Source organism: Oncorhynchus nerka, linkage group LG27 (genome assembly GCF_034236695.1).
Source record: "Oncorhynchus nerka isolate Pitt River linkage group LG27, Oner_Uvic_2.0, whole genome shotgun sequence".
Classification (NCBI taxonomy): domain Eukaryota; kingdom Metazoa; phylum Chordata; class Actinopteri; order Salmoniformes; family Salmonidae; genus Oncorhynchus; species Oncorhynchus nerka.
In genome coordinates this window covers 21,573,446-21,594,171 of record NC_088422.1, presented here as the reverse complement: position 1 = coordinate 21,594,171, position 20,726 = coordinate 21,573,446, and the positions used below count along the sequence as shown (strand labels likewise).

General features: G+C 43.8%; 1 protein-coding gene and 1 pseudogene across 6 annotated transcripts in view; one reads left to right on the top strand and one right to left on the bottom strand.

Annotated features, from left to right (window-relative positions):
• The window catches only part of LOC115111171 (ATP/GTP binding carboxypeptidase 1), a 61,434-nt gene extending 40,919 nt beyond the window's left edge, over positions 1 to 20,515 (top strand). For 5 of the 6 annotated variants that reach the window (XM_065011445.1, XM_065011447.1, XM_065011450.1 and 2 more), the window contains 7 exons: positions 5,658 to 5,808; positions 5,961 to 6,141; positions 6,289 to 6,418; positions 7,954 to 8,085; positions 9,104 to 9,280; positions 11,854 to 12,014; positions 19,364 to 20,515. In XM_065011445.1, the coding sequence (XP_064867517.1) occupies positions 5,658 to 5,808; positions 5,961 to 6,141; positions 6,289 to 6,418; positions 7,954 to 8,085; positions 9,104 to 9,280; positions 11,854 to 12,014; positions 19,364 to 19,532 (1,101 nt within the window). In that variant the 3' untranslated portion in view covers positions 19,533 to 20,515. Of the gene's footprint in view, positions 1 to 5,657; positions 5,809 to 5,960; positions 6,142 to 6,288; positions 6,419 to 7,953; positions 8,086 to 8,605; positions 8,682 to 9,103; positions 9,281 to 11,853; positions 12,015 to 19,363 lie in introns of those variants that run through there. The other variant, XM_065011449.1, reaches the window with a different exon arrangement.
• On the bottom strand, positions 16,240 to 18,594 carry LOC135565280 (general transcription factor II-I repeat domain-containing protein 2-like; annotated as a pseudogene).
• Positions 20,516 to 20,726: the final 211 nt, after the last annotated feature.

The following is a 20,726-nucleotide window of genomic DNA, read 5'->3' as shown; positions in this document are numbered from 1 at the left end:
AGGTACTGTATACCACTATACCTACTCTACTCTAAAGGTATTGTATACCACTACACCTACTCTAAAGGTACTGTATACCACTACACCTACACTACTCTAAAGGTACTGTATACCCTTACACCTACTCTACTCTAAAGGTACTGTATACCACTACACCTACACTACTCTAAAGGTACTGTATACCACTACACATACTCTACTTTAAAGGTACTGTATACCACTACACCTACTCTACTCTAAAGGTACTGTATACCCTTACACCTACTCTACTCTAAAGGTACTGTATACCACTACACCTGCTCTACTCTAAAGGTACTGTATACCACTACACCTACTGTACTCTAAAGGTACTGTATACCACTACACCTACACCTACTCTAAAGGTACTGTATACCACTACACCTACTCTAAAGGTACTGTATACCACTACACCTACACTACTCTAAAGGTACTGTATACCACTACACCTACACCTACTCTAAAGGTACTGTATACCACTACACCTACTGTACTCTAAAGGTACTGTATACCACTACACCTACACCTACTCTAAAGGTACTGTATACCACTACACCTACTCTAAAGGTACTGTATACCACTACACCTACACTACTCTAAAGGTACTGTATACCACTACACCTACTCTACTCTAAAGGTACTGTATACCACTACACCTACTCTACTTCAAAGGTACTGTATACCACTACACCTACTCTACTCTAAAGGTACTGTATACCACTACACCTACTCTACTCTAAAGGTACTGTATACCACTACACCGACTCTACTCTAAAGGTACTGTATACCACTACACCGACTCTACTCTAAAGGTACTGTATACCACTACACCTACTCTACTCTAAAGGTACTGTATACCACTACACCGACTCTACTCTAAAGGTACTGTATACCACTACACCGACTCTACTCTAAAGGTACTGTATACCACTACACCTACACTACTCTAAAGGTACTGTATACCACTATACCTACTCTACTCTAAAGGTACTGTATACCACTACACCTACTCTACTCTAAAGGTACTGTATACCCTTACACCTACTCTACTCTAAAGGTACTGTATACCACTACACCTACTCTACTCTAAAGGTACTGTATACCCTTACGCCTACTCTAAAGGTACTGTATACCACTACACCTACACTACTCTAAAGGTACTGTATACCACTACACCTACTCTACTCTAAAGGTACTGTATACCACTACACCTGCTCTACTCTAAAGGTACTGTATACCACTACACCTACTCTACTCTAAAGGTACTGTATACCCTTACACCTACTCTAAAGGTACTGTATACCACTACACCTACTCTACTCTAAAGGTACTGTATACCACTACACCTACTCTACTCTAAAGGTACTGTATACCACTACACCTACTCTACTCTAAAGGTACTGTATACCCTTACACCTACTCTACTCTAAAGGTACTGTATACCCTTACACCTACTCTACTCTAAAGGTACTGTATACCACTACACCTGCTCTACTCTAAAGGTACTGTATACCCTTACACCTACTCTACTCTAAAGGTACTGTATACCACTACACCTACTCTACTCTAAAGGTACTGTATACCCTTACACCTACTCTAAAGGTACTGTATACCACTATACCTACTCTACTCTAAAGGTACTGTATACCACTACACCTACACCTACTCTAAAGGTACTGTATACCACTATACCTACTCTACTCTAAAGGTATTGTATACCACTACACCTACTCTAAAGGTACTGTATACCACTACACCTACACTACTCTAAAGGTACTGTATACCCTTACACCTACTCTACTCTAAAGGTACTGTATACCACTACACCTACTGTACTCTAAAGGTACTGTATACCACTACACCTAAAGGTACTGTATACTACTCTAAAGGTACTGTATACCACTACACCTACTCTAAAGGTACTGTATACCACTACACCTACACTACTCTAAAGGTACTGTATACCACTACACCTACACCTACTACTAAAGGTACTGTATACCACTACACCTACTGGTACTCTAACTCTAAAGGTACTGTATACCACTACACCTACACCTACTCTAAAGGTACTGTATACCACTACACCTACTCTAAAGGTACTGTATACCACTACACCTACACTACTCTAAAGGTACTGTATACCACTACACCTACTCTACTCTAAAGGTACTGTATACCACTACACCTACTCTACTTCAAAGGTACTGTATACCACTACACCTACTCTACTCTAAAGGTACTGTATACCACTACACCTACTCTACTCTAAAGGTACTGTATACCACTACACCGACTCTACTCTAAAGGTACTGTATACCACTACACCGACTCTACTCTAAAGGTACTGTATACCACTACACCTACTCTACTCTAAAGGTACTGTATACCACTACACCGACTCTACTCTAAAGGTACTGTATACCACTACACCGACTCTACTCTAAAGGTACTGTATACCACTACACCTACTCTACTCTAAAGGTACTGTATACCACTACACCGACTCTACTCTAAAGGTACTGTATACCACTACACCTACTCTACTCTAAAGGTACTGTATACCACTACACCGACTCTACTCTAAAGGTACTGTATACCACTACACCGACTCTACTCTAAAGGTACTGTATACCACTACACCTACTCTACTCTAAAGGTACTGTATACCACTACACCGACTCTACTCTAAAGGTACTGTATACCACTACACCTACTCTACTCTAAAGGTACTGTATACCACTACACCTACTCTACTCTAAAGGTACTGTATACCACTACACCGACTCTACTCTAAAGGTACTGTATACCACTACACCTACTCTACTCTAAAGGTACTGTATACCACTACACCGACTCTACTCTAAAGGTACTGTATACCACTACACCTACTCTACTCTAAAGGTACTGTATACCACTACACCTACTCTACTCTAAAGGTACTGTATACCACTACACCGACTCTACTCTAAAGGTACTGTATACCACTACACCTACTCTACTCTAAAGGTACTGTATACCACTACACCGACTCTACTCTAAAGGTACTGTATACCACTACACCGACTCTACTCTAAAGGTACTGTATACCACTACACCTACTCTACTCTAAAGGTACTGTATACCACTACACCTACTCTACTCTAAAGGTACTGTATACCACTACACCGACTCTACTCTAAAGGTACTGTATACCACTACACCGACTCTACTCTAAAGGTACTGTATACCACTACACCTACTCTACTCTAAAGGTACTGTATACCACTACACCGACTCTACTCTAAAGGTACTGTATACCACTACACCGACTCTACTCTAAAGGTACTGTATACCACTACACCGACTCTACTCTAAAGGTACTGTATACCACTACACCTACTCTACTCTGCCCCCTTTCAGTAACACAGGTTTTGCCACCTTTAGCTACAATAACTGCAACAAACACTTCCTATAGTTGTTGATCACTCTCACATCACTGTGGAGGAATGTTGTCCCAGTCCTCCATGCAGAACTTCTGTAACTCCACGACATTTGTGGGTTTCAAGCATAAACTGCTCATTTCAGGTCCTGCCACATCTCCATTGGTTTTAGGTATGGACATTTTCCAAAAGTTTACATTTGTTGCTTTTCAGCCATTCTGATGTAAGACTTGCTTTGGATCATTGTCTTGCTGCATGACCCAGCTGCCCTTCCGCTTCAGCTCACCAATGGATGGCCTGGAGAATAAAAGACTGAATCTCTACATTACACTGTTGATTTTATGTGAATGTTATACACTGCTCAAAAAAATAAAGGGAACACTTAAACAACACAATGTAACTCCAAATCAATCACACTTCTGTGAAATCAAACTGTCCACTTAGGAAGCAACACTGATTGACAATAAATTTCACATGCTGTTATGGAAATGCAATAGGCAACAGGAGGAAATTATAGGCAATTAGCAAGACACCCCCAATAAACGCGTGGTTCTGCAGGTGATAGCCACAGACCACTTCTCAGTTCCTATGCTTCCTGGCTGATGTTTTGGTCACTTTTGAATGCTGGCGGTGCTTTCACTCTAGTGGTAGCATGAGACGGAGTCTACAACCCAACCAAATGACTCAGGTAGTGCAGCTCATCCAGGATGGCACATCAATGCGAGCTACGGAAAGGTTTGCTGTGTCTGTCAGCGTAGTGTCCAGAGCATGGAGGCGCTACCAGGAGACAGGCCAGTACATCAGGAGACGTGGAGGAGGCCGTAGGAGGGCAACAATCCAGCAGCAGGACCGCTACCTCCGCCTTTGTGCAAGAAGGAGCAGGAGGAGCACTGCCAGAGCCCTGCAAAATGACCTCCAACAGGCCACAAATGTGCATGTGTCTGCTCAAACGGTCAGAAACAGACTCAATGAGGGTGGTATGAGGGCCCGACGTCCACAGGTGGGGGTTGTGCTTACAGCCCAACACCGTGCAGGATGTTTGGCATTTGCCAGAGAACACCAAGATTGGCAAATTCGCCACTGGCGCCCTGTGCTCTTCACAGATGAAAGCAGGTTCACACTGAGCACATGTGACAGACGTGACATTCTGGAGACGCCGTAGAGAATGTTCTGCTGCCTGCAACTTCCTCCAGCATGACCGGTTTGGCGGTGGGTCAGTCATGGTGTGGGGTGGCATTTCTTTGGGGGGCCGCACAGCCCTCCGTGTGCTCGCCAGAGTTAGCCTGACTGCCATTAGGTACCGAGATGAGATCCTCAGACCCTTTGTGAGACCATATGCTGGTGCGGTTGGCCCTGGGTTCCTCCTAATGCAAGTCAATGCTAGACCTCATGTGGCTGGAGTGTGTCAGCAGTTCCTGCAAGAGGAAGGCATTGATGCTATGGACTGGCCCGCCCGTTCCCCAGACCTGAATCCAATTGAGCACATCTGGGACATCATGTCTCGCTCCATCCACCAACGCCACGTTGCACCACAGACTGTCCAGGAGTTGGCGGATGCTTTAGTCCAGGTCTGGGAGGAGATCCCTCAGGAGACCATCCGCCACCTCATCAGGAGCATGCCCAGGCGTTGTAGGGAGGTCATACAGGCATGTGGAGGCCACACACACTACTGAGCCTCATTTTGACTTGTTTTAAGGACATTACATCAAAGTTGGATCAGCCTGTAGTGTGGTTTTCCACTTTTAATTTTGATTGTGACTCCAAATCCAGACCTCCATGGGTTGATAAATTTGATTTCCATTTGATAATTTTTGTGTGATTTTGTTGTCAGCACATTCAACTATGTAAAGAAAAAAGTATTTAATAAGAATATTTCATTCATTCAGATCTAGGATGTGTTATTTTAGTGTTCCCTTTATTTTATTTTATTTCAGTGTATTTACTGTACTTTTTGCCGCATTTGTTGATAACGAAATCTGAAAATACTCTGAATACTTTCAGTAACATGATACGAATATTTCTGGATAATGTGGGGTAGGTGCAACATGAGACAAAACAATGACAAGGGTTTGAGTGAGAGGAACAACTGGTGTCTCTAATTGGACACACACCAACCAACGTGTACACAGTTCCTAAGTCATTTCAATGCACTTTTATGATTCAAAGAAGAGTCTTCAACTATAAGGTTCTCCTGCATACGTCTGTGTTCCTGCCCAGATGCACCTGCAGAAGCTGGAGGCGCTGAGGACCCCTCAGACCTACCTGCGCGAAGACGTCCTGTGTGAGACTCTGGGGGGAAATAGCTGCCCCCTCCTCACCATCACCGCCATGCCTGAGTCCACCAGCAACGACCAGATCTGCCAGTTCAGTGAGTACTGACTGACCACTGACTACTGGGGTAGGAACACTGACCTGAACTGAGTTAAAGATATCACTGTCTGTCAGATAACTGTCTCCTCCTTCTCTGGGGGGTGTGTGTGCTGCTGAGTGTGTTTATATGTACTGTGTGTGTGTGTCCAGGGAACCGTCCGCTGGTGTTCCTGTCATCGCGGGTGCACCCAGGGGAGACCAACGCCAGCTGGGTGATGAAGGGCACCCTGGAGTTCCTGATGGGTAGCAGCCCCCTGGCACACAGTCTCAGGGAGGCCTACATCTTCAAGATAGTCCCCATGCTCAACCCTGATGGAGTGGTCAACGGCAAGTAAGTGTACACACACACACAATGCACGTATGAACATGTGCGCACACACACACACAACCAATACTATATTGCAGACACGTGCGCACACAAACTCAAGTTGATTAACTTCTCTTTTTCTCATTCCATTTCTCCCGCCCCTCCCTCCAGTCACCGTTGTTCTCTGAGCGGGGAGGATCTGAACCGACAGTGGCAGAACCCCAGTCCTGAGCTGCATCCTACCATCTACCACACTAAGAGCCTGCTGCAGTACCTCGCTGCCATCCAGAGGGCGCCATTGGTGAGCCCCACGGTTGATTACCGTACCCACCTTATGTGCCATAGCCCGACAACCTTACAGCGCTGGTCGCACGTGGCTAACTCTGTCACGCTAACCCTTTCCCTAGCCATTACCTTAACCTTTTCTCTTTCCCTAACAGTCATGGCAGGAAAGCCAGGTTGCTGAAGTTTGATTGTCTTCATACATTCACAATCTCTGTCCCCTTCCCTGTGTGTCTATCCTCTCCTTCCCTGTGTGTCTGTACTTTCCTTCCCTGTGTGTCTATCCTCTCCTTCCCTGTGTGTCTGTCCTTTCCTTCCCTGTGTGTCTATCCTCTCCTTCCCTGTGTGTCTGTCTTCTCCTTCCCTGTGTGTCTGTCTTCTCCTTCCCTGTGTGTCTGTCTTCTCCTTCCCTGTGTGTCTATCCTTCCTTCCCTGTGTGTCCTTCCCTGTGTGTCTGTCTTCTCCTTCCCTGTGTGTCTGTCTTCTCCTTCCCTGTGTGTCTGTCTTCTCATTCCCTGTGTGTCTATCCTCTCCTTCCCTGTGTGTCTGTCCTTTCCTTCCCTGTGTGTCTATCCTCTCCTTCCCTGTGTGTCTGTCCTTTCCTTCCCTGTGTGACTATCCTCTCCTTCCCTGTGTGTCTGTCCTTTCCTTCCCTGTGTGTCTATCCTCTCCTTCCCTGTGTGTCTGTCTTCTCCTTCCCTGTGTGTCTGTCCTCTCCTTCCCTGTGTGTCTGAGTCCTCTCCTTCCCTGTGTGTCTGAGTCCTCTCCTTCCCTGTGTGTCTGAGTCTTCTCCTTCCCTGTGTGTCTGTCCTCTCCTTCCCTGTGTGTCTGAGTCTTCTCCTTCCCTGTGTGTCTGAGTCTTCTCCTTCCCTGTGTGTCTGAGTCTTCTCCTTCCCTGTGTGTCTGAGTCTTCTCCTTCCCTGTGTGTCTGAGTCTTCTCCTTCCCTGTGTGTCTGAGTCTTCTCCTTCCCTGTGTGTCTGAGTCTTCTCCTTCCCTGTGTGTCTGAGTCTTCTCCTTCCCTGTGTGTCTGAGTCTTCTCCTTCCCTGTGTGTCTGAGTCTTCTCCTTCCCTGTGTGTCTGAGTCTTCTCCTTCCCTGTGTGTCTTGAGTCTTCTCCTTCCCTGTGTGTCTTGAGTCTTCTCCTTCCCTGTGTGTCTGAGTCCTCTCCTTCCCTGTGTGTCTGAGTCCTCTCCTTCCCTGTGTGTCTGAGTCCTCTCCTTCCCTGTGTGTCTGAGTCCTCTCCTTCCCTGTGTGTCTGAGTCTTCTCCTTCCCTGTGTGTCTGAGTCTTCTCCTTCCCTGTGTGTCTGAGTCTTCTCCTTCCCTGTGTGTCTGAGTCCTCTCCTTCCCTGTGTGTCTGAGTCCTCTCCTTCCCTGTGTGTCTGAGTCTTCTCCTTCCCTGTGTGTCTGAGTCTTCTCCTTCCCTGTGTGTCTGTCCTCCCCTTCCCTGTGTGTCTGAGTCTTCTCCTTCCCTGTGTGTCTGTCCTCTCCTTCCCTGTGTGTCTGTCCTCTCCTTCCCTGTGTGTCTGAGTCCTCTCCTTCCCTCTGCTATGTAGGTGTTCTGTGACTACCACGGTCACTCCCGGAAGAAGAACGTGTTTATGTACGGTTGCAGTTTGAAGGAGACTGTATGGGAGACCAACATCAGCGCTACATCCTGTGAGCTACATGAAGACCTTGGTTATAGGGTGAGAACACACACACACAAGTATACACACACACACGCACACCTAGGGCTGTGACGGTCATAGAATTTTGGATGACAGTAATTGGCCAGCCAAATAACTGCGGTCTCTGTAATTACCATTTAGGGTGCATTTTCTCCTCCGGTCCTGACTGCATGTGCTGCCATAGAAATAGAAGGAATAGAACGGGTGTCCCCATTCAAGTGAATGATTGCATAATGGGTGGGACTGGCGGCCTTTGCAAGTGTACATAGGAGCAAAGCAGGGAGCGTACCCATTAATGTGTTGGGATTTGTTGATTCAACTGACATTACAAAAAATACATTCCATTGCATGAGCCACATCAGTTATCACAATTTTAATGAACATTCTACATTACCATGGAAATGATTGCATCACAATACCAGGCAGCCATTGCGAGTGTACCCATGACTTTACCAGTCAAATTTTCAGGGTTAGAGGTTCCAAGCCCATTCTATTGATTATATTTCTATGCTCTGCTACAACACGCTGCTTGTTTCAGAAAGGAGCAACAAAGTTTCATCACCTTGTTAAAGTCCATGTCACCACAGAAACGGAGTCAACCGCACAAATGCTCGGTAATTGTGCCAGCCCTACACACACACACACACTATCTTCCCTTATGTTCGTTAATGTATTAAGGCTCTGGCTCAGAAACATATTACTTGCATTTAGCCAATGAAACCCTGATGATAAATCAGAACAGATTACATCAGTACAGCTGTGATCCCTGTAAAAGGAATCTCTGGATATGCTTTCCACATTTTTCATGGAATTTTCATGGCTGTACAATTTTTCTCAGGTCAACTCAGCAACAATATCTCTCAAATAATTTGCATACAGGGAGACATCAGGCAACCTGTAAACAATGTGGACACACACACACACCGACTGTTTCTCTTTTAGATCCTCTCACGTACATCCATCCACAGGCATGCCCTCATTGTCTATTGTCTATGGGTGTTGAGCTCAAACTCTTCCCCCGTACTCCGTCCCTCAGACTCTGCCTAAGATCCTGTCCCAGATGGCACCGGCCTTCAGCATGGCCAGCTGTAGCTTTGTGGTGGAGCGCTCCAAGGAGGCCACGGCCCGCGTGGTGGTGTGGAGGGAGATCGGAGTCCAGCGCAGCTACACCATGGAAAGCACACTCTGCGGCTGTGACCAGGGCAAATACAAGGTGCGGTGGGGGTGTGTGTGCCGATACAGCCTGGTGTGTGTGGACTAACAACCAGCAGGGGGAGCTATAGTCCTGTAAATCATACTGTCAGTGACTAAAAGCAGCATCATCGGGCTTATTATGTCATATCCACTAAACACAGGACAGAACTGTGTGTGTGTGGTTTTACTGTCCCTGTGTCCCCCAGAAGTCCTCACAAGGCTAGTAAAACATGCGCCTGTCCCCACAAGGAAAATGGCAATTTTAGGCTTGGGGTTACAATTAGTGTTAGGGAAAATTGGATTATGAATGGGAATCAACTGTTTGGTCCCCACTAGGAAGGTAGAAAAAACACAATTGAGTGTACCAATGTTCTGCCTGTCAGTCAGTGAGTGCAGAAACCTCTAGCAGCTCCTAGCCCTCGAGTTGTCAATGTCAACATCTGCAGAGCCCAGGGGTAGGCTAGGGTTGCCAGTTTGGTACGGTCCCTTTCTCTCATCCTTCCTGATTGGGTTATGTATTTATGGGGAAATTGTTTGGACAGATGTGCAGGAAGCCCATTTTGTTGACATTCTATTTGTAATGCTCGTGCCAAGCCAGTGTCCTCTTTATTTATTTTTTACATTTATTTAACTTGGCAAGTCAGTTAAGAACAAATTGTTATTTTCAATGATGGCCAAGGAACAGTGGGTTAACTGCCTTGTTCAGGGGCAGAACGGAAGATTTTTACCTTGTCAGCTCGGGGATTTGATCTTGCAACCTTCCGGTTACTGGTCCAATGCTCTAACCACTCGGCTACCTGCCTCTGCTCTGAATCACAATGCTCCATAGCACAACCATTTTACTGGAAGCCCACTGTAGACTTGAGATTGCACATGGGACAGACGTGTGTGTGTGTGTGTGTGAGATGTTTTTAAGTGTAAATAATACAGCGCTGACTTCATTTAGAGGACTGGTCGATTGTTTGGTCGATAGGCTGTTGGTCGACCGAGATTTCTTAAGTCGAGCAGTAGCAAAAAATTATAATTAATGGTGTACAAGACACCTGTCTGATTGGCGCCTGTCTGAGTGGACTAATCCACCGTGGAGGCCGTAGGGATGGCACAGTCCATCACTCTAAGACGTGCAACTGAAATTGTATATGGTTATATTACATAAGAACAATGGTGCAACACTAATAAAAAATATTATTTCATAACAGATGCACTTTCTCCCGCGTTAGTTAATGGTGCGCTGTTGAATTGGCGCCTTTTCCTAGACCATGTTGCTATGTTTACAATAGCAAGGTTAACCAGCATATTGGTGTTGAGAACCATGCAGTGGAGGCAGCAGCAGAGTTAGAAAACAGCCCTTGCCTTAATTGTCTAGGAAAAGTGAGGAGAGAAGAAACCCCAACTTTATTAGGTCTATAATCAATAGCCGAACTGTTAAATGTGCCTGGCTTTATAAATCATCCCTACTGTATATATCTAGCTACAGAAATATGACAGATCCTGCTTGAGTGTTTGTTTAATAGCCTACTGATTCCGTGAGTGCCAAGCCTCACGCAACCACAACATGTCGGATCAACAATTTAACAAATTTGGCTGTTTTTAATCTTCGCTATTCTGTAATAAATGCGTTACACTTTTTTCCCCGTTAGAACAGCCTTTGATATTATTTATAATTGATTTAAAAAATAATAACCCTCCTTTTTCTTGATCTCCTTATTGTTATTCTTATGATCATCATTAAACTAATAAGTAATGTCATTATCATTGGTAGGATTGGCATAGCAACCTTTTATAACCACCATCGAGCTGTAGGCCAAAGACCACATCCTGTATAGTCTTAATGCCGTAACTTACTTCGGCCTATATTTCAACTTTTTATAGGCTACAGTACTGTATCAATCATTCATTTGTGCATGTCATCTCACAGCATATGAGTCATTCATGATTTGAAATGCAATTAAGCATTTTAGTTTTTAAATAAAATAATAAAGCCACTTGAATAATTAGCGTAAACAAACTGTTCCAGTTTTTAGTCTTTGCTGGATTAAATGCTTCACAAAAAAACGTGCTTATAATTGATTTAGTGTTTACATTGGAAAACTGATATTCTAATCTAACAGCACCTGTTTGGCACACATAATATGCAGGTAGACCTTGCTCCTTACCTTCTTGTTCTTGATCTCCACAAATAGTCAAATTTATACCACACATCTGAGTGGGGTGACAGAGACAATTGGGTGCTAATCACACAGTCACTCACTGTCTTTTTTTCTTTTTTACACAGTGCAGCAAGTCTTCGTCTGGCCCAGTACAATCAAATCAATTGCAGTCATTGTCATTTGTGTCTTAATTATTTAATCAAAGAGTGCGCTGAAAGCATCTGACAAGTTCAGTGCATATATTTCATTTGATTTAAAACACATAGGATGTGTCTATATATGGAAAATATACATTTTAAAATGGAAGAACAGACTCTCGGTCAACCAAGAGTTTTTTTTAGTCAGGGACAGCCCTAAAATAATATGTGTGTGCACTGAACATGCATGCTTGTGTATGTTTATATAATGTTTGTACAGTAAGTGATTGTGTGTGTGTGTCCAGGGTCTTCAGATAGGCACCAGAGAGCTAGAGGAGATGGGAGCCCAGTTCTGTGTGGCTCTGCTAAGACTGAAGAGACTAACTTCCCCCCTGAAGCTGAGGAACAACGCACACCTGCTGGACGTCGACAGTGACCTTATGGAGACACGCTGCAAAGTCTCCAGGTCAGACACACACCCCCTCACCAGGTCACTCACTCACACGCACACTTAGACACGCTCACACTTACCAGGTCACACACACACAATCCCACTTACCAACAATAAACCATACATGGTACACTAGTTTGAGAGTTGCAGCATGGCCAACACTCAGGACAGTAGTGTAGCTGCACCGTCTGCTGTCATCTTCAGAATCCTCATGACATTTAAATGTGGCTTTTTACAAATCTCCTCTTGCATTTATTGATTTATCCATGTATAATTAATGTATTTACAGTGCATTAGGAAAGTGTTCAGACCCCTTGACTTTTTCCACATTTTGTTGTTACAGCCTTATTATAAAATGTATTAAATAGTTGTTTTCCCCTCATCAATCTACACAAAATACCCAATAATGACAAAGTGTTTGTTTGTAAATGTATTTTTTTTAAATGAAAACCACATTTACATAAGTATTCAGACTCTTTACTCAGTACTTTGTTGAAGCACCTTTGGCAGCGACTACAGCCTCGAGTATGACGCTGCAAGCTTGGCACCCCTGTATTTGTGGATTTTCCCCCATTCTTCTCTGCAGATCCTCTCAAGCTCTGTCAGGTTGGATTGGGAGCGTCGCTGCATAGCTATTTCCAGGTCTCTCCAGAGATATTTGATGGGGTTCAAGTCCAGGCTCTGGCTAGGCCAATGAAGGACATTCAGAGACTTGTCCCGAAGCCACTCCTGCGTTGTCTTGGCTGTGTGCTTAGGGTCGTTGTCCTGTTGGGAGGTGAACCTTCGCCTCAGTCTGAGGTTGTGAGAGCTCTGGAGCAAGTTTTCATCAAGGATCTCTCTGTACTTTGCTCATTTCATCTTTCCCTCGTTCCTGACTAGTCTCCTTGTCGCTGAAATACATCCCCACAGCATGATGCTGCCACAACCATGCTTCACCGTAGTGATGGTGCCAGGTTTAATCGAGATGTGACGCTTGGCATTCAGGCCAAAGAATCTTGTTTCTCATGGTCTGAGAGTCCTTTCGATGCCTATTGGAAAACTCTAAGCAGGCTGTCGTGCCTTTTACTGAGGAGTGGCTTCCGCCTGGCCACTACCATAAAGGCCTGATTGGTGGAGTGCTGCAGAGATGGTTGTCCTTCTGGAAGGTTCTCCCATCCCCACGGAGGAACTCTGGAGCTCTGTCAGAGTGACCATCGGATTCTTGGTCACCTCCTTGACCAAGGCCCTTCTCCCTCGATTGCTCAGTTTGGCAAGGCCAGTACTAGGAAGAGTCTTGGTGGTTCCAAACTTCTTCCAGTTAAGAATGATGGGAGGGCACTGTGTTCTTGGGGACCTTCAATGCTGCAGAAATGTTTTGGTACCCTTCCCTAGATACAGTGGGGCAAAAAAGTATTTAGTCAGCCACCAATTGTGCAAGGTCTCACACTTAAAAAGATGAGAGAGGCCTGTAATTTTCATCATAGGTACACTTCAACTATGACAGACAAAATGGGAAAAAAATCCAGAAAATCACCTTGTAGGATTTTTTATGAATTTATTTGCAAATTATGGTGGAAAATAAGTATTTGGTCAATAACAAAAGTTTATCTCAATACTTTGTTATATACCCTTTGTTGGCAATGACCGAGGTCAAACGTTTTCTGTAAGTCTTCACAAGGTTTTCACACACTGTTGCTGGTATTTTGGCCCATTCCTCCATGCAGATATCCTCTAGAGCAGTGATGTTTTGGGGCTGTTGCTGGGCAACACAGACTTTCAACTCCCTCCAAAGATTTTCTATGGGGTTGAGTTCTGGAGACTGGCCAGGCCACTCCAGGACCTTGAAATGCCTCTTACGAAGCCACTCCTTCGTTGCCCGGACGGTGTGTTTGGGATCATTGTCATGCTGAAAGACCCAGCCACGTTTCATCTTCAATGCCCTTGCTGATGGAAGGAGGTTTTCACTCACAATCTCACGATACATGGACCCATTTTTATTCTTTCCTTTACACGGATCAGTCGTCCTGGTCCCTTTGCAGAAAAACAGCCCCAAAGCATGATGTTTCCACCCCCATGCTTCACAGTAGGTATGGTGTTCTTTGGATGCAACTCAGCATTCTTTGTCCTCCAAACACGACGAGTTTAGTTTTTTACCAAAAAGTTATATTTTGGTTTCATCTGAACATATGACATTCTCCCAATCTTCTTCTGGATCATCCAAATGCTCTCTAGCAAACTTCAGACGGGCCTGGACATGTACTGGCTTAAGCAGGTGGACACATCTGGCACTGCAGAATTTGAGTCCCTGGCGGCGTAGTGTGTAGATGGTAGGCTTTGTTACTTTGGTCCCAGCTCTCTGCAGGTCATTCACTAGGTCCCCCCCGTGTGGTTCTGGGATTTTTGCTCACCGTTCTTGTGATCATTTTGACCCCACGGGGAGAGATCTTGCGTGGAGCCCCAGAACGAGGGAGATGATCAGTGGTCTTCCATGTCCTAATAATTGCTCCCACAGTTGATTTCTTCAAACCAAGCTGCTTACCTATTGCAGATTCAGTCTTCCCAGCCTGGTTCAGGTCTACAATTTTGTTTCTGGTGTCCTTTGACAGCTCTTTGGTCTTGGCCATAGTGGAGTTTGGAGTGTGACTGTTTGAGGTTGTGGACAGGTGTATTTTATACTGATAACAAGTTCAAACAGGTGCCATTAATACAGGTAACGAGTGGAGGACAGAGGAGCCTCTTAAAGAAGAAGTTACAGGTCTGTGAGAGCCAGAAATCTTGCTTGTTTGTAGGTGACCAAAAACGTATTTTCTGCCATGATTTGCAAATAAATTCATTAAAAATCCTACAATGTGATTTTCTGGATTTTAGTTAAAGTGTACCTATGATGAAAATTACAGGCCTCTCTCATCTTTTTAAGTGGGACAACTTGCACAATTGATGGCTGACTAAATACTTTTTTGCCCCACTGTATGTGCCTCGACACAATCCTGTCTCGGAACTCTTCGGACAATTCCTTCGACCTCATGGCTTGGTTTTTGCTCTGACATGCACTGTCAACTGTGGGACCTTATATAGACAAGTTTGTGCCTTTCCAAATCATGTCCAATCAATTGAATTTACCACAGGTGGACTCCAATCAAGTTGTAGAAACATCTCAAGGATGATCAATGGAAACAGGATGCACCTGAGCACAATTTCGAGTCTCAAAGCAAAGGGTCTGAATACTTATGTAAATAAGTTTTTTTTTAAATGTTTTATATAAAAAAAATTATATACAAAATAAAAAATAAACTGTTTTCGCTTTGTCATTATGGGGTATTGTGTGTAGATTGAGGGAAAAAATGATTTTATTAATTTTAAAACAAGGCTGTAATGTAACAATGTGGAATATTTTCCGAATGCACTGTATTCATTGACTCCCATCAAGTAGCCAGGTTAGAGACCTCAGGGCTTGGCTATAGGCTCATCACAGCTTTATGCTTTTTCTCGTTTAATATTTCATCATCAGACCAATGATATCATAACAATAGGATTGTAATTTTGTGTATGTGCGCATGTGTTTCTGTGGAAGGCTATTCCCCTTGCACAGTCTTCACATTTTTCTGCCATAAAATGTCATCTATAAAGTAATGACATAAGTTTTTTTTTCCTACAATCTACACATTTTCTAAGTGACTAAAAACACAAAATGAGAACATATTGATTGTGTATGTCTTCACACCCCAGAGTTAATACATTGGTAGAAGCACCTTTGGCCATTACAGCTGTGAATAATTTACAACAGGGGTGTCAAAGTCAAATGGACGGAGGGCCAAATAAAAAAATCAGCTACAAGACGAGGGCCGGACTGTTCGAATGTTCATTGAAAATTTTTTAAATGACGCATATAGTCTAGTGAACCTAATTGAACCTACTGAAAACCTAACAAATATATTACAATATGATCAGATAAATAAAGCAATATTTTCTTATGGCTCTGTCAGTAATCTTTAATTTTCAACAGACACAAAAGACAAATTTCCTTTATATAAATATCCCCATAACATGAACATTAAATGAAAGAAACCGGTATTCAAGGCACCATCAGTAGACTATATTTTCTATTTTAGCAAAAGTGGGCTAAATTTACTTCAAAGAAAAAACAATAATAGCAATTTTCTATCATCCACTCAACTGAAATATTTTTAAAATATAATTGGATTGAAATACAAAAAATAAAGTGCAAAAATCTATTAATCAAAAACAACACTTTGTTTAAGGAGAAGTAACATGCAGTGAAAACAAATATTAAATTTTAACTTTTAAACTTGAACTGAGTAAAAACTCTAAATATGTGATTGCACAGTAATGTTCACTTGTTTGAGGTTGAGGGTGATACTTGGTGGTGTCCCATCTTTTCCACAAGTTCATCAATGTTCGGGGTAAGGCTCTGAGCTGAAGAAATCCTCAGAATTGAGTGGAGGTGTTCAGCAGTAAGTCGACTTCTGTGTGATGTTTTGTTCAGGTTCATCAAAGAAAACAGTTGTTCACACAGGTATGTGCTGCCAAACATAGACAACGTTTGAGCAGCCTGGATGCGCAGCTGGGGCATTGTGCCGGGAGGAAACGGGCGAACTCCGCAGCACCCACTGCCGCATATTTTGCCCTCAGTGCATCATTGCATTGGAGGTCAATCAACTCCATTTGGAGGTTTGGTGGTGAGCTTTCCACGTCAACAGCAAATGGGTTACCGAGCAGTTCCAACCTGCTTTTTGTGCTTCAAAGTCAGCAAATCGGCGTCGAAAGTCAGCGGCAAGCATACCTATTTTATCAGCCAACTGTGTGCTCGGGAACGCACTGGTAGAGAGCTTCTCTTTCATGGTCTGGCAGCTGGGAAAGTGGCTCAAATTTTCTTTCCGCATCTGCGTCTCCCACAGAGTCAGTTTGGTTTTAAATGCCTTCACTGTACTGTACATATCAGAGATGACACGATCCCGACCCTGCAGCTGCAAGTTTATTGCATTCAGATGACTCGTAATGTCACACAGAAAAGCCATTTCACACAGAAACATTTCGTCTCGGAGTTGTGTTGTGTCTTTCCCTTTGCTGTCCAAGAACAGACAAATCTCCTCACGAAGCTCGAAACATCTTTGAAGCACCTTTCCCTGGCTTAGCCATCGCACCTCTGTGTGATAAGGCAAATCACCATGCTCCGTTTCTAACTCCGTCAGAAATGCCTTGAACTGGCGGTGATTCAAACCTTTGGCTCTGATAAAGTTAACTGTGCGCGTGATGATGCTCATTACATGCTCCATTTTCAAGGCTTTACCGCACAACGCTTCCTGGTGTATGATACAATGATAAGCTCACCTGTCGCGTTTTCCTCTTGCATCTTTTCCCGTATCTTCGCCACCAGTCCGCTCCTGTGTCCACACATCGCAGGTGCTCCGTCGGTTGTCAAACCCACGAGTTTTTCCCAAGGCAGCTCCATCTCATTTACACATCTTGACACCTCTTCATACAAATCATGCCCCGTAGTTGTGCCATGCATAGGACGTAAAGCCAAAAACTCCTCTGTCACGCTTAGGTTGGAGTCCACTCCGCGGATGAAAATTGACAACTGGGCAATGTCAGAAATGTCGGTGCTCTCATCCACAGCCAAGGAATATGCAATAAAATCTTTTCCCTTTTTCACAAGCTGCTCTTTTAGATTGATGGACAACTGGTCTACTCTCTCGGCAATGGTGTTTCTGCTCAGACTCACATTTAAAAAGAGTTGCCTTTTTCTGGGCAAACTTCGTCACAAACTTTAATCATGCAGTTTTTGATGAAATCCCCCTCCGTAAATGGCCGGGCTGATTTAGCGATCTCTTCTGCCAAAATAAAACTGGCCTTGACAGCAGCCTGGCCTTGTGATTTGGCTTTTTTGAACAGAGCCTGTCGAGATTTGAGGCCTCGTTTTAATTCCTCTGCCTTTTGTAGCCTTTGTTCCATGTCCATATTCTTGTTTTTGTCCGCGTGTTTCGTTTCATAATGTCGTCTCAGATTATACTCTTTCAGTACCGCCACACTTTCTCCACACAGAAGACACACAGGTTTTCCAGCTACCTTCGTGAACATATACTCCGACTCCCACCTTGTTTGAAACCCCCGGTTCTCAGTATCCACCTTCCGTTTTGCCATTTTTGATGGGTATCTGAAAGTTAATTTTACTGTGATGCTGACGACTGCTGTGCCAATAAATATTGAAATGAAGCAGCCTACTGCTCGGTGCGTCACCTTTGCATTGTGGGAAATGTAGTATTGGTGCGTGTAAAAGATCTGCGGGCTGCCGGCTTGCTGCGGGCCGGTTCTAATAATAAATCAAGATCATCCCAGGGGCCGTAAAAAACCTTCTTGCGGGCCGGATGTGGCCCGCGGGCCTTGACTCTGACATATGTGATTTACAATAATATTCTACCAACCTTGCACAACTCTCAGGGACAAAAAATATCAAATATAATGTATTCACTTTTTAGATTTAATTTTTAAGGCAACAAAAATAGAAGCATATGCAAGAGCTGTATAGATGTTCACTAGGCCCTGTATGTGTACAGTGCATGCACGTGTGTGTGTGTGTGTGGCCTTTGTGTGCATGCACGTGTGTGTGTGTGTGTGTGTGTGTGGCCTTTGTGTGCATGCACGTGTGTGTGTGTGTGTGTGTGGGTGGCCTTTGTGTGCATGCACGTGTGTGTGTGTGGCCTTTGTGTGCATGCACGTGTGTGTGTGTGTGTGTGTGTGTGTGTGGCCTGTCCGGTGTAAGTGCGGCCCTTGCAGTCTTTCTCTAATGGACTGTAATGGCTCAAACTCTCTCACTCTGGGATCTTAATACTCCTCTCCAGACAGCACTCTGTCCATCCCATTACAACCCGTCACACCCTCCTCCTAATCCACTTTACCCTTTTCTGGGGCGGAGAGAGGGTTGGGGCGGGGGGCAGGGGTCAATGACTGAACCCCAACCATCCACTGTCTCCACAGGATCCTCTTTCAAAGACCTCACACCATTAAAAACCATTTAAAAACCACTAAAACCACTAAACATCTGAGACATTTATCCATTAAACCACTAAACCAATGCGTTAGAAGAGATGTCTCTATCAAAAACGTAGCACAAGTAGTGATTGATTTGATTTTTGTTGTTGGGTTTGTATTATTTTACGTGCCTGAACACTAGTTTTATCTTCTGAATTTCTTTCTGAAATCTTGTAAATCATTATACCTCATTTCTGTCCAAACCCGTGGTCAAATATTTGTTTTCTTTCAAATACTTTGTTTTAATCATTTGGTGGGTGTTTTATGTTAGTCCTATTTCACACATTGAGCCTGCCTAGAATGATGGTCTGTCTGTGTGTTGTGTTGTCAAGCAGCACCCCTAGTACGTACTTGTTGGAGGATGAAGAGGCATCCTTCATGGAGGAGGTGGACTACAGCGCAGAGAGTGGCGACGAACCCGACAACGACCCCAACACCGCCGACCCCCACGACAACCACCTCTCCGACTCCGAGTCCAACAACCATAGAGACTCACTCACCTAGCTCAAACCCCCTGATCACTACCCAACCAGATATCCCCATTTTGCTCTGAAGTTACTTACTCCTCTCCCTCTGGCCTTGGTGCATCATGGATACCACATCCATGCTATATCTGCCTTGCATATCTCATGCAGATTTAAAGCGTTATAGAATGAATAGACACGTTAGACAAATAACACAAGTTAACACAAGGGTTTTGTTGCAATGTCGCCATTTGTCATGAAAAGTGTTACACAAAGAGAATTTCTAAATCTCTATTTACGTATGTTTATAGGTAATTCTATGGTTAGACACAAGTTGAGATGGAATGTACACCTTGGTCGTATTTGCATAAATGGTGCAGTATGTCTCAATGACCTACTAATAACAGTAGTGCACAATTGGCATACCGGAAAGGTAGTAAGCAAAGTAGAACCATTTGCACATGTAACACATCAACATGCATACCGTACACATGAACACAGGTACAGGGCAGAAGAAAAGGCACTTTTACAATCCTCACCTCACAGTGAAAGGTCAAAAGCTCAGGCCAAAACTGACATTGATGTTGTGGATCTGTTTTCTGCTACTGAGAAGTATATGTATTTCTCTAGTCTGTCTGTAAGCTTAGTTGGTTGTCCGTACAATGCAATGGTACTGAGTTTTAGGAAGGATGGTGCTATTTGGGAGTAGTTTAGACTTTTTTTTTTTACTTGTATTTTTTCTAGATGTAAGTAGCTATTAGGTTTTGGTTGTGTTTGTACAGTCGGTGCATGACTATTTTAATGTTTCTTATTTATTTTTACTTTATTTGTGAGACGCACCGTGTGTGTGTGTGTGTGTGTTTAGTAGATGGAAATGCTAGACCACCATAGAACTGGGCAGCCAAATGCTCTGTGTTTGTGGGAGTAAAAAAAGAACTGACTAAACCGTTTAATTTGATTGTAACACTAAATAAGTTGAAGCTTGCAATGAAATCATGAGAAATAAATGTGAATGTGAAAATATCTGGATCATTTTGCGGTGTATTATTATCCATTTAATCATGTGAATGTTGAGCCCGAGTGTGAGTATTTTGAAGGATGTGTTTTGTGTGTGTGGTGTATGTGTTTTAGAATGTATTTTTTTATCTCTATTTTTAGAGGTGTTTGTTGATTCTGTTTGAGTGCAAGTGATGTGTGTGCCCACCGCTAATGCCCCTCTGGCTGTATATGCCAA